Raw genomic sequence first — 13,265 nt, 5'->3', positions numbered from 1 at the left:
ATTTGTTCACACGTTTATATAAATTTAGCTTCATCAACAAAAAGTAATACTTGTATACAATTTTGCATTGTGAAAAAATGCACTATATATGTATATATAACAAAGAATACTGAAAAATTATACTCGTAAAATTTCAGCTGCTTTATTATAACAAATAGCAATCCAATCTGGTTGTGTTGCACCCCATTGAATTTGATTTACTTCACCCTCTGCCGCAGTATAAGCCAAAATTGGATCTTCAATTGCTCTTGGCATTTGTTGAATATCCCATATTAATGCCTGATGATCATCACCTGCTGTGCAAATGTGACATGAAGAATGTGGTGCCCAAGCAATACCATTCACACTTGCCCTTTAAATAGAAATAAAATTCTCCTTTTTATAAAAATGCTAATGCATATAATTATAGAGTTCTGATTTTGCAAAAAAAAAAGGTTTACGTATTTTTTTATTTTCTTATAAGTGCTAAAATTTTCGAGTTATGAATTTTTAAATATTTGGTTCACTCGAGTTTTTTAAAAATAGACCTAATTTCAATGACATCTAACTCTAAAAGTACTGAGTTTAGAAATTATGACCAAGATACAAAAAAGTTTCAGTTTTTCATCGACTTTCAAAATATGGGACGCATGATTATGTTCTAAATAACATTAGTTAGAATTTTCATTTAACATAATAGGCATTTTAAAGAATTTTTATTGGGTAGAATTTCATTGCATAGAATTTTCAATCAGAAGAATTTTCATTTGTTCGAATTGTTATTTGATATAATTTCCATATAACCAATTTTTCATACTACAGAATTTTTACTTAACCGAAAAATCATTTAACAGAATTTCTAATTGATAGAATTTTCATTTGTCCGAAATTGCAAATGGCCGAACAAACAATCGACAGAAAGATTTCGGCGCGATTTTTAAAATCAACCAATGACTTGACTCGGAGTGATCGTTATCTTCATGTTTTTTATTTAATATCGACCGAGTGATAAAATCATTTTATTTATTTAGTATTAATAAAATTTTTAAAAATAACATATTAAAAATCCAGGTTTATTTTTCCTGCGCATAATTTTGTGTTTAGGAACAAAATGAGTAAATGTCAAACTTCAAATGACTCAGAGTGATCTTGGCCCGATAGGGATTATCTAACAGGAAATGGAGAGTTTGCGGTGACCAGCATAATTTGACAAGGACTGGATTGTGATAACATTCGATTTAGATCTGATAAGCGACACAGAGGTAGGATTTGAAATTAGAACAGTACAGGGAGTAGAAAAAAAATTTCAAGAACATTTAAATAATAATTATCCAGGATACGAAATAATATTTACGGACGGTTCATACTCTGAGGCTAGGGATAGGGCGAGCGCAAGTTTTTTTGTTCCCAATAGAAACTTCAAACAGGGATCAAGATTGCTGGGCTGCTATAGAGCTTTAAAATATGTACCAGCAACCCAAATGGAAAAAGGCGCTGATTTGTACAGATTCACTGAGAGTGATCAATACACTTAGCAATATCACACAAGAATGCAAATGTGGTTTATAAAATAAGCTCAATAAAACATTACATTAGGGATTGTGAGTTGTTTGCGGAAAACAGAAAACTATTTCTTAATTTTGTGTGGAAAAAAATTTAAAACAAAGGAAGAAAGATGCTTAAGGTGGAGGGAATTATAATTACCTTAAACAATAATTAACATTAAAAAAAAAAAATAATAATAATAATAAATACGTAAATTTAAAAGTTAAGACATTTAAAACTCGTCAATAATTAAACGTCTATGTCAATACTATTGTAAATAGACACTGATCAGTTTTGAAATTATTATAGAAAATGACACGCGTGAAAATAGGGTCATTGAACTTATTTCAATAAGTGTAAATAGTTATAAGGAGAAACGTCAAGGTGCGATTAAAGATAGACGTTACGAATATTTTCTGAAGATACCAATTACTAAGGTTTTGAGTGTCAATTTTCTTATTTCTTGCATTATTTTGCAGATTAATATGAATCATATCAGATATTAGACATTTGCTTTCATTAGATTCTTTGTCAAGTATAGAGAAATTGTCCCAATCAAAGTCATGTCCTGGAAATTTTTCATTTGAGAGTTTTATCGCCTTGTCAGTTAAGTTGTAGATAATAGCAATTTTTTGAGCAATTGGTTGTTGTGAATCATAATTAATCGTTCGTTCAGAAAAGGTAGGTTTTCTATACCAGTCAGTAATAAGTTTATTGTTTATCTTTAATTACAAGAACATCTAAAAAATTAACATAAGATTTGAATCAATTCATGTATAATTACACAGGTTTATAAGGTTCTTTTTTTGAGATATCAGAGTGGTTTCCAATGTATTTTTGCGTCCTGAACACGATCCCGGGTTCCACAATTGCGTGTCACGTTAAGATTTTGGATAAAGTTTCGAAATACCTTGTTTCTAAGGGTTTTCAGTATGTTTTTTCTCCTTAACCTCAGGTGATAAACTTCTATATAGGCTTAAATTAAAGCTTAGATCGTACACTTTAAAACTCATAAGCGCAAGATAAAAAAAAATTTGAAATTTTGAAAAAAATTAGGTTCAAGACACCCAAAAAGTTTATTGGGGTCATTACCCCAATTTTTTTCAAAATTTCAAATTTTATTTATCTTTTGCATATGGGTCTTAAATTGTACGTTTTAAACTTTAATTGAAGCCTATATAGAAGTGGCTAGCACGTCAGGTTAAGGAGAAAAAAAATACTGAAAACACTTATACCTCAAAAACACGGTTTTTGAGGTTTTTACCCCTATTTTAATAAGAATATAAGAATAATAAGAAATATAATAAGTTACCTGTGATTATTTAACCTTGCAACTGGTGTACAAGGAACTCGAATATCCAATATTATAACTTCACAAGCATCCATAGCAACTGTGGCAATAAAATTACTGTCTTGCTTATTCCAAGCAAGCCTCAATAAAGGAGTACGATGTTGATCTTCATAAATAATAGTGGAATGTTCTAAATGACGTAGATCAAAAACTCTAACAGAACCATCGGCTCCGACAGAAGCAAACATATCACGTCCACCGGCAGCAAGACTAAAAGCAATGTCATAAACCTCTTTGTCGTGTGCAATTAATTGTGTTTTAACACATCCAGTCACACGTCCTAAAACTTGTGCTGTTTCAATAGACCAAATAGTACAGGTCGTGTCTATACTTGATGTCCCAATAATATTAGGATCTATTTCGTTCCAATCGAACGATGTAAGCGGAGCACAAAAATCAGAATTTTTATTATTATTTAAGACACATTCTAATCTAGTTTCAGGTTCACCGGCAAGCCATATCCTTAAGTAGTCGCCTGAAGTTGCTAGAAGATCAGGATATGATCCTAAGCAAAAACAAACAGATTTTTTTTTAATTCAACTTTCTTTGAATATTATGTAAAAAGTACTTTTGAAAAATCAATTGAAGGATTTAGATTTATGACCACGCACTAGTTTCAGACTGATATAAGCACTTATTGCAAGTTTTTTGAACTAGAAATTTTGGAATGTTGCGTTCTCATTTTCAATTCACGGTCATTATCCCGAATGGAAATTTTCTCCAAAAAGGTATTTTTTTCTTTTTCGCATGGATAATTTTTCCGAAGAAGTATTTTTTCAAATAAATTTTAGATTTTTCTATGTGTTTATTTATTAGATTAATTTTTTTTTTAACAATGTTACTTAACGTAAAATAAGTTTCTTCTTCGGATTAATTTTTTAGGACATCTAATTTAATTATTTTAATTATTTGTGAAAACCAGTTATAATTATCTTGTATAGTTTGGAACTTATAAAAATGTTTAAATATTAGTTTACCTTTACTGTCTGGAATCCACATAATTTTTGTAGTGGGATAAGGATGGTCAAAAGTGCTTTTTGCACTAAATTCAGCTGTTTCTTCATCGAGAGAAACAATTTGAACTTTATTATTGTATTCTTCGACGAAACTACCAAGAGCCAAACGAAATCTTTTGTCAGGACGCACCGACCAATTCATACTGTATAAAGGCCATGGTGCTTCATATTTGTAAATTTCCTTTCTTTTCTGTGGACCACTCATTAGAGCCATGGTTGATTTTAAACTTACAACTGCAATAAAATATCTTCTTATAAGATCAATTTTTTAAACAATTTAAATTGATAAAATTACTAAAGCAATATTATAACATGCTGTGACGCTAATTTTTACTTTTTCTTTTGGTTTTCTATAGAAGAAGTATAGTAAAATTTCCATTGTGATTTTTTTCTATATATTTAAGTTTCTGAATTTTAGAAATCAGTGAGAGTCATAAAAGATACTTTAACATTTGCCTCAAGTTCTGAACATTCAAATAAAAGAAATCATTTTTTTGGTGTATACATTTTTTTAAAATTACTACTGCAATGAAAAATAAAGAAATACATTAAACATTTATTAAATTATTCATATTTTGATACAAAAATAAATATTTCATAATAAAATTGCAACTTAAAGAAGTAGTGAACAGAAATAAATGTGTCCAAATAAAGAAAATTACGAATTTTGTTCGCTTTAAAATAGAATTAGAGTGGAATATTTTTCTATTTTAAAAAAAGCGTTAATTAATGCCATTAGAAACCATTTATGTTCCACTAGTGCTAAATTTTTGCAAGCAACAGAAAAATAATCTATATAAGAAAACTATATTTTACCAAAAAACACACACACAATTAATACTTTTACTTATACACAAAAAAAACCTGGACTCATTTTTGTTACAGTTCAAAATAAGTGGCGTAGGCTATACGTATTTCAAAAAAATTTAGTTTTTTTCTGTGTATAAGTGGTTTTTAATACAACTATTAATTTTGAAGAAAGGACAAATTTTTAACCTTCATATGCTTCCTTTATGTTCTCTGCTTTCCTTACGTTCACTTAACGATTTTAAAATAAAAAGCTACAAAATTTGGCATCCATGCGACCCTGCAAAAAAAAATAACAAAATGATTAAATTCATTAACTGTTATTAAAATAGATGTTACTGATTCTTAGTGAAATTCTACTTTTTATGTGCCCAATACATCTTTGTTTCAAAATTTCCTGACTATCTCATAAGCAAACGAATTTTTTCCATGAGCTGAAAGTTTTGAACGTTCATATGAACGAAATATTTTTTTCAATCTATAAATTATTAAAAATTATGATGACCATGTAAAATAAAACAGTAAATTAAACAATTATTAAATTAATAATATCTTTTTAGATATTTTAAACAATATTTTGTAATAAAATTCGTAGTTAAAGAAATTGTAAAAAAAATTTCGTTCATATGAACGTTCAAAACTTTTGGCTCATTTTTTTCCTGACTCTGTTAAAATTATTACACTGGAATTTTACTTATTTCAACATGGTTGAACGAAATCGATGCGAAAGTCGCACTTATATTAAAGTTGCGAGCTTGAATCCACTGGATTTAACCCTACTGAAAATTAATTTAAAGATTCCTTAAGGCCAGGTCCAAGTGAGGCAGCGCCATCTACATTGAAACTAAAATTTTGGAAAATTTTCAACAGCCTTTTCTTGAAAACAAGAAGGTAAAATGCTTTTTCCTTTATGGATAATAATAATTAATTATTGGCAAGATATACACCAGCTAAAACTTTTTTTGAATTAAAATAATAAAAAAAATTTCATGTCAATAAATTAAATATGAGCACTTTTTTCACAAAAACTGTAACAGTACTTTCTCAGAAATTACAATCAAAAATGCAATTTCCATTTGGAAAATTAATAAACGCTAAAAAATACACCACCTAAGATTTACCAATCACGAAAATAACAAAAAAAAGTTTTTTAACATAACATATTTTACTCATTATGACAGCCGTTTGGCAGGTTATATATGTCACCAGACGTTTCGCAGTTTTGCCGAAAGGAGGAGATTGGCGCTGATGCTAACCACCTGAAATACATAATCTACCAAAGGGCTGTCACAATCAGTAAAGTAGTATCAATATGTTAAATATTTAATAAAATTTTTTTTGTTATTTTCGTGATTGGTAAATCTTAGGTCGTGTATTTTTTAGCGTTTATTAATTTTCCAAATGGAAATTGCATTTTTGATTGTAATTTCTGAGAAAGTACTGTTACAGTTTTTGTGAAAAGTGCTCATATTTAATTAATCGACATGAAATTTTTTTCATTATTTTAACTCAAAAAAAGTTTTAGCTGGTATATATCTTGCCAATAATCAATTATCCATAAAGGAAAAAGCATTTTACCATCTTGTTTTCAAGAAAAGGCTGTTGAAAATTTTCCAAAATTTTAGTATCAATGTAGATGGCGCTGCCTCACTTGGACCTGGCCTTAAAGGTCGACTTTTCAGGTTACCTACCAGGTTCCTAGTTGGCATCTACAGGTTTTTTAAAAGATCCTATATGTAGTATTCTAAAAAGGATCCAAATATGTCACCTGTAAGGAATCCTTAAAGGAATTTTCAGTAAGGAAGAAATTGACTTCGGATAATAAATCTCAGCTTTCACCTTAATCTAATCTAAGACGAGCTTAATCTAATAATGTTCCCTGTTACGAGAGTCAGCACCTTAGTCGAAACCCATTGTACCTAGCAACCTCGATGCAAAATAACCTACTCAGAGACCAGCAACCAGCAAACGCTGGACAGTAACATAGAATGTGAATCTAGCAAACGAAAAACATTTCTAATTTGGATCTTGTTTAGTTTTAGGAGATCGACAGCAAAGTTCCTCTTGAATTTTATCCCCAAGAGAGCCTAACTTTTTCTACCAATTTTCGACCTGGCAAGCTGTTCGCTAATTTTGTAATTGCATTTTTTTTACCCCTGACCTCCACTTAGGGACTGAAGAGATGCAACTTTTCGTAAATTTAAATATTCATCCGTAGGCACGTCATTTATTAATAAAACCGTAATTTCTACACTTTTTATATCAGTCCTGGGAAACCATCTTTTTATAAAACTGTGTTTTGTACGAATTTGGTAGACGTTATTTTTGAAATCAATTATTACACCAAAAATATTATTAAAGTCTAAAGATCGCAATCAACAGTTGGTACAGCTAAAGAGATTGAATCGACAATGTTCAAGGCTGGAAATGTAGCTTCAGAAAATGTTATCATCTTTTCGGCTGCTAATTTTTGGCATTTAAAACAGACATTCTGCATCTCTTTTAGGCGTTTTTCTCTTACACATAATGAGCAAATTAAATCTTGCTCATTATTTGTCAATGGTTTCCTGTAATCATTGTCAATGTCTATTTGACAAATTGAACATTTTTGAAGAATAGAATTTTGTATCTTTAAATTTGCTATCGTCTACTGGCCGGCCATTAGAAAATGAACCAGACTAGTAGCTAACGGCCTAATTTTTCTATCGGTCTACGAAATATATAGACAGCACTGTTCGCGTACGAAAAGTGACATTTTTATTAGTCAGGTTGCGAGGTTTTAAACTGGTCAAGTAGCGGGAATATGCAAGTTGCGAGTTATACAGGTAGCGGGGTATACCTGTAATATTTTTTACACATTTATGGTAAATTATATGTTTTCTCAAATATTTTCTACTGGCTGAAAACTGACAGTTTTCAACACCTCGTACATTTTCAATTCATATTTTAAAGTAAATAATAAATATTTTATTAAAACTCTTTTCATTTCGTGATCTTGATACCTTTGAGATCATTCCTGCAAAGTATCACAATTTTTTAAAATTAGTCAGCAACGACTTTAATCGAAATATAATGGACTGACTTTATAAATTTGTGTCATAATTCTTATTTTACAGAATTTCTTTTTATACAACTTTTTATTTACCTAAAAGAATTTTGATTTAACCGAATTTTAATTTAGCATAATACTCATTCAACAGAATTTTAATTGATTCAAATTTTTAAATGCCGGCATTTTCAATTTTCTGAATTGTTATTTGATAGAATTCTTAAAACGCCTAATTTCTATTTGTCCGAAATTGCAAATGACCGAATAAAAAAATTGACAAAACCATGATTTTCTTGATAATTTTTGATTGGTCAATTTTAAAAATCGCATCGAAATCTTTCTGTCGATTTTTTATTTGGTCATTTGCAATTTCCGATAAATGAAAATTAAGCGTTTTAAGAATTCTATCAAATAACAATTTGTGCAAATAAAAATTCGGTGAATTGGCATTTCTGTCATTTAAAAATTTGAATTACTTAAAATTTTGTTGAATGAGAATTATGCTAAATTAAAATTCTGTTAAATTAAAATTCTTTTAAATACTAAGTTTGATAAAGAGAACTTCTGTGAAATAATAATTTTTTTAAGGAAAAATTCATTTAAAAAGAAGTTCTGTTAAATGCTAATTCGAAACATAAAAATTTGTCTAACAAAACCTGTATCTAATAAAATTATTTAAAATGAAAACTCTAATGATTTTTATAGGATAATCATGCGCCCGTCTTAGGTAATGCATAACGCTGGTGTAGAAAATTTTTTTTATTTTATTTTTTTTAAAATTAAAGTGGTTAATATTAAGTAATTATAAAATGTGGTTTAAATTATGACATTATATAAAACGTTCTACGAGTATGTGCTTAACGTTAAATTTCCTTGATGGTAGGTTTTTTTGTTTACAAAAATATCGAATATTAATTTCGGAAACACGGCAGTAAATTTAGCTTTAAAGTTATAAATTTCGGGAATTTTTATTCTTTTTATCTCTCGCATATATTTCGGTAATTTTAATAAATTATTAGTTGGTTTTTGTTGGAAATATTAATGCTTGATACGAGTAATCATTTTCATCAAATTTCACTTTAATTTATTAAATACATAAATAATTATTTCAATCCGAATACGCGATTTTTAACAACAACAAAACAACTTGTTCCTAACAATACTTTCTTATGCTTGAAACAATAAAATTTTGTATTTAATAAAAATTACTAGTTCTAAAATATGTCTTTTTAATGTTAATTAATCGGCGAACACATTTAATAATATCTTATTAATTGTGAAAAAATTTATGGGGCAAAATTCCTCAACTGTTCCCACCCCAAAAATTAATTTCAGTCGATTCCTCTAAATTTCAACTTAACATAATTTTTATAAAACTTGTTCAATTACACTTTTATTATAGGGTTTTCAAAAGGATTTTTTCTAATATGAAATACAAATTTTTAAATTTTTCCTTTTAAAGCGTTTTGTCTTAAAATTTAAGGAAAAAATTCAATTTTCGATGCTTCAGGCCGTTTAAAGAAATTTTTTTTTGTCTCAAAAATAGCATTTTTTGTGTACTTTAACGCCTTGGAGAAGAAAATATGGGAATAGCTGATTTTGAAGATTAAATTTGAAAAATTGTAGTTTTTTATGTAAAAAAAGTCAAATTTGACCTTGAAAATAAGCAGATTACATTTCTGTCAAAGTGTGATTTTAAAATACAAAAAAAAATGCTATTTTTTGGGACAAAAAATTTTTTTTTTAAACGGTCTTAAGCATCGAAAATTGAATTTTTTCGTTAAATAAGACAAAACGCTTTAAAAGGAAAAATTTAAAAATTTGGATTTCATATTCTTAAAGTAGAGAAAAAAAAGTAATTGAACAAGTTTTATAGAAATTATGTTAAGTTGAAATTTAGAGGAATCGACTGAAATTAATTTTTTGGGGTGGGAACAGTTGAGGAATTTTGCCCCTTATAATCTTTTGAAAGTTGTCTCTCACTTTTAACTTTTTCGACTGCACGGAGAAAATCTGAAAGCACTGAGTATTTTTTCTCACATCGCTGGCTACTGTGGAAACCAAAAAATTAAATTCTAAAACTCTGAATGTTTTCTGCACAGCACTCAATGCTCTGCAGAAAATAATCACTATTTTTTTGACAGTTATTAGAATTTCGGTTTATATTAATGGACAACAGTGTTTTCAAAGCTAGGAATATAGCAATAAATTCTTCGCTCGAAGTCGTGACTGCTTTCCTCACAGCTCTGAGTACTGTGTAGAATTTTTTTTTAGGATTAAAAAAATAAAAGAACATTTAACTTTTAATAAAAAATAAATAACAATTTTAAACAAGCGTTCAAGACAATTTTAATCAATTTTAGATAAGCTTTCTTATATTTTTATGAAAAACCGATTATTTGACTAAAATTATTTATATTTAATTAAATAAGAAGTAATAAACTTTAATAATATTAAACAAATTAGTTTTTATTAATAAACGTAAGAAATAATCATTTTTTTTACTTCACGAGATAAATATTTAAAATAATAATGTTGAAACTTAATATTTTTTAATCATAATTATCTATAAATTTTGATTTGGTTTTAATTTCATATTAGCTAAGAAATCTTAAAATCTAAAAACTTGTGAAATACAAATAAATATTTAAAATTTACCTATAATAATTCATTTTAAAAATAATTATTTATTATTTCATTATTGTATAATAACTTTATTTGCTATATAACTGAAAAATTAAAAAAAAAGCGATAGTTTTTAAAAAGACTTTTTGAAGTCTTTATTTCTTTATTTGCTATTCATTAACTGTTTATAAACATGTCAATTAAAAAGAAAATCTGAAAAGGAAAAATAACCATGGCTATCTTCTTTTTAATTTACGTTAAATGTTCCTTTGTTTTCTAAATTCTAAAAAATAATTCTACACAGTACTCAGAGCTGTGAGAACAGCAGTCACGACTTCGAGCAAAGAATTTATTGCTACATTTGTAGTTCTGAATAATCAGTTGTCAATTAATATGAAACGAAACTCTGTTTACTGTCAAAAAAAGTTGTGATTATTTTCTGCAGAGCATTCAGTGCTGTGTGAAGAACATTCAGAGTTTTGAAATTTAATTTTTTGGTTTACACAGTAGCCAGTGCTATGAGGAAAAATACTCATTGCTTTCAGATTTTCTCCATGTGTAATTATCGTAATTATGATTTTTCTTTAATAAGACAAGCGCGGCACGCTTAGGGGAAATCAAAGATCAAGTTATTATAATTATTTTGAAACATAATAAATTAATGTGCTTCATGTCTTCAAAAAACTATTACAATTTAAATAAACGAAATTTGTCAATTACGGTCGACCGTAATCGACCGAAATTTTTTAGAAAGAAATTGATAAGTACGAAGTTGGTGATTCTAATTTTTTTTTATAGAAACCATCATTAATTATTAAAACCTTAAGGTTGAATTTTAATGTTTATTTCGAGACAGAAAAATGGATCCATAAAAAATTAATTAATTCTAGTTAATTTTTGACACATGTTTTTATACCCAGTCCATTATTATCAGTATTTTATTATTTTTATAAATATTGAAAATATTAAACGAATTTTATTGCTTTTTAAAATTATAACCCCTCAGTTAATTCCTTTTAACTGTTTTTTATCATAAAAAGCAAACACCTGTTGAATATTTTTTTGTTACAGGTTAAAAATAATTCGCAATTTTAAATATTTTATAACTTTTTGAAGACGACTCATTTTAATGACGCTGAAGTTACCAACGTTGAATCGACAAAAAGAATTTTTTTTTCCTATAAGATTGAATATTTCCCCGCCTTAATTGCGGATTTTTAGTGTTTAAGGTTGTATTTGGGACCAAAATAAAGAAGTTTCAATTTTAAAAAATTGGTTCTTGGCCTTTAAACTAATCTGAAAACGAAAAATTCGTTTGTTGATTCGTCGAATCAACGTTGGTAACTTCAGCGTCATTCATTTTATCTGTCCCCTTGTATAATTGTAAATCTTGGTTCTTGAAGTTTATGTAGACACAGATTCAACACTGTGCTAAAAAAAAAAAATTTCTTATTGAAAAGTTAAAGGTTCCAGAGATATGCCCATAAACAAGTTATAGTTACTGTTACAAAACAATGTATGTTTTGATAGCTTCAAAAAGGTTTGAATCATAATTTATTATTTAACAATGTGTATATGATACTTTTTTCTTTATTCTGCTCGCTTTGAAATACAAATGATTAGAGAACGTGATTAAAGTAACTTATTCAACCAATTGAGAAGAGAAATATAAAAAAAAACTTATTTATGATCTTTTTACATTGAATGCATTTATTCAGTTTACTTGTTAAAATATATTTACTAATGCAAGTTTATTTTTCTTTTCATGATTTAAAATATATGTTAAAGAAAATTGTAATTATTATTTTAAAAAAATGTATGTACACAAAAAACAGCAAATTATATTTTATACATATTTATAAACAAAATACACATGCAATTGTTTTTCCTAACCTTAATAACGTTAGTGTCCTCAACATTGAAACAATGTACCTTATTGTAAGTCAGTTTATATACTTTCAGTTCATTTCAATCTATCTTGATTTTTCGATCAGGCTCAATTAATAAAAAAGTTTGTTTACTGATTGAAAACTAAAATAATTCTCAAAATTCAGTATACAATTAACACCAAGAATTGATCAACACAAACCAAAATAATTTCCACATATGTATACTAACAAGGTTGGACTGTTAAGGACTTTCTACAATTGTGTCATTTGTGACGTTATTGTCAATTCGAGATATGTATGACGTCAAATCCACTTCTCAGGGTGGTGGTGTAATGGAGCGGTCACACCTCGCCTGCAGGAGCAGTTGCCAATGGCAACCGTGTAAGAGTAAGAGAGATGGAAAATCTTCTATCTCTCTTACTCTTACACGGTTGCCATGGGCAACTGCTCCTGCAGCCGAGGTGTGAGCGCTCCATTAGAGTGAAATCACATAAGGTGCTTATTCGCACAGAAAAAATACATGCATTCGTATACGAAAAATGCTTCATGCTTATTCTACACTCACCTGGAGGTTCTACAATAGGTGCAAAAGCCAAGTACAAGTGCAAGTCCAAGTGACAATCTTATGAGTGCGAAAGAGATAGGTAGTCTATCTGTCTCTTTTGCATTCATGGGATTTGCATTTGAACTTGCACTTGTACTTGGCTTTTGCACCTATTCTGGAACCGCCTTAAAACTGCGCGAGCGGTCCGCATTTGCGTTACGTTTTTTATATATATAGATATAGTTGAATATGGGAAGCGTGACGGAAAAGTGGACCGCTCGCTCAGTTTTCGGTGAGTGTAGAATCAGCATCAAGAATAGCTTTCCAGAATAAATTCTTAAAGAGGAACGCAATCGTAAACATGATGCGTGCTTCATTGCGTGCTCCGTACCCGTACCTCACGGAAGTTTTGACGATGTTTATTTTTAAATAGATAAATAGATTTTATTAAACAATTGGA

The 13,265-nt window shown here is 28.5% G+C and overlaps 1 protein-coding gene across 3 annotated transcripts; it reads right to left on the bottom strand.

The window, feature by feature from the left end:
• On the bottom strand, positions 1-12,494 carry LOC127279414 (DDB1- and CUL4-associated factor 7). 3 transcript variants are annotated; one of them, XM_051301760.1, is made up of 5 exons: positions 12,266-12,492; positions 4,888-4,978; positions 3,853-4,125; positions 2,837-3,380; positions 1-352 (listed from the first exon to the last, which is right to left on the bottom strand). In XM_051301760.1, exons 3-5 carry the CDS (start codon positions 4,103-4,105, stop codon positions 118-120), a joined length of 1,032 nt encoding a protein of 343 aa, XP_051157717.1. In that variant the 5' UTR covers positions 4,106-4,125; positions 4,888-4,978; positions 12,266-12,492; the 3' UTR covers positions 1-117. The 3 variants fall into 3 exon arrangements, with proteins under 3 accessions (XP_051157717.1, XP_051157718.1, XP_051157719.1); XM_051301761.1 differs by having other exon boundaries at positions 12,305-12,492; XM_051301762.1 differs by lacking the exon at positions 4,888-4,978 and having other exon boundaries at positions 12,266-12,494.
• Positions 12,495-13,265: the final 771 nt, after the last annotated feature.

This window comes from Leptopilina boulardi, unplaced genomic scaffold, assembly GCF_019393585.1.
Source record: "Leptopilina boulardi isolate dan_hultmark-lab unplaced genomic scaffold, ZJU_Lbou_2.1 LbouV2_216, whole genome shotgun sequence".
Lineage (NCBI taxonomy): Eukaryota > Metazoa > Arthropoda > Insecta > Hymenoptera > Figitidae > Leptopilina > Leptopilina boulardi.
This window is presented reverse-complemented; position numbering and strand designations above follow the sequence as displayed.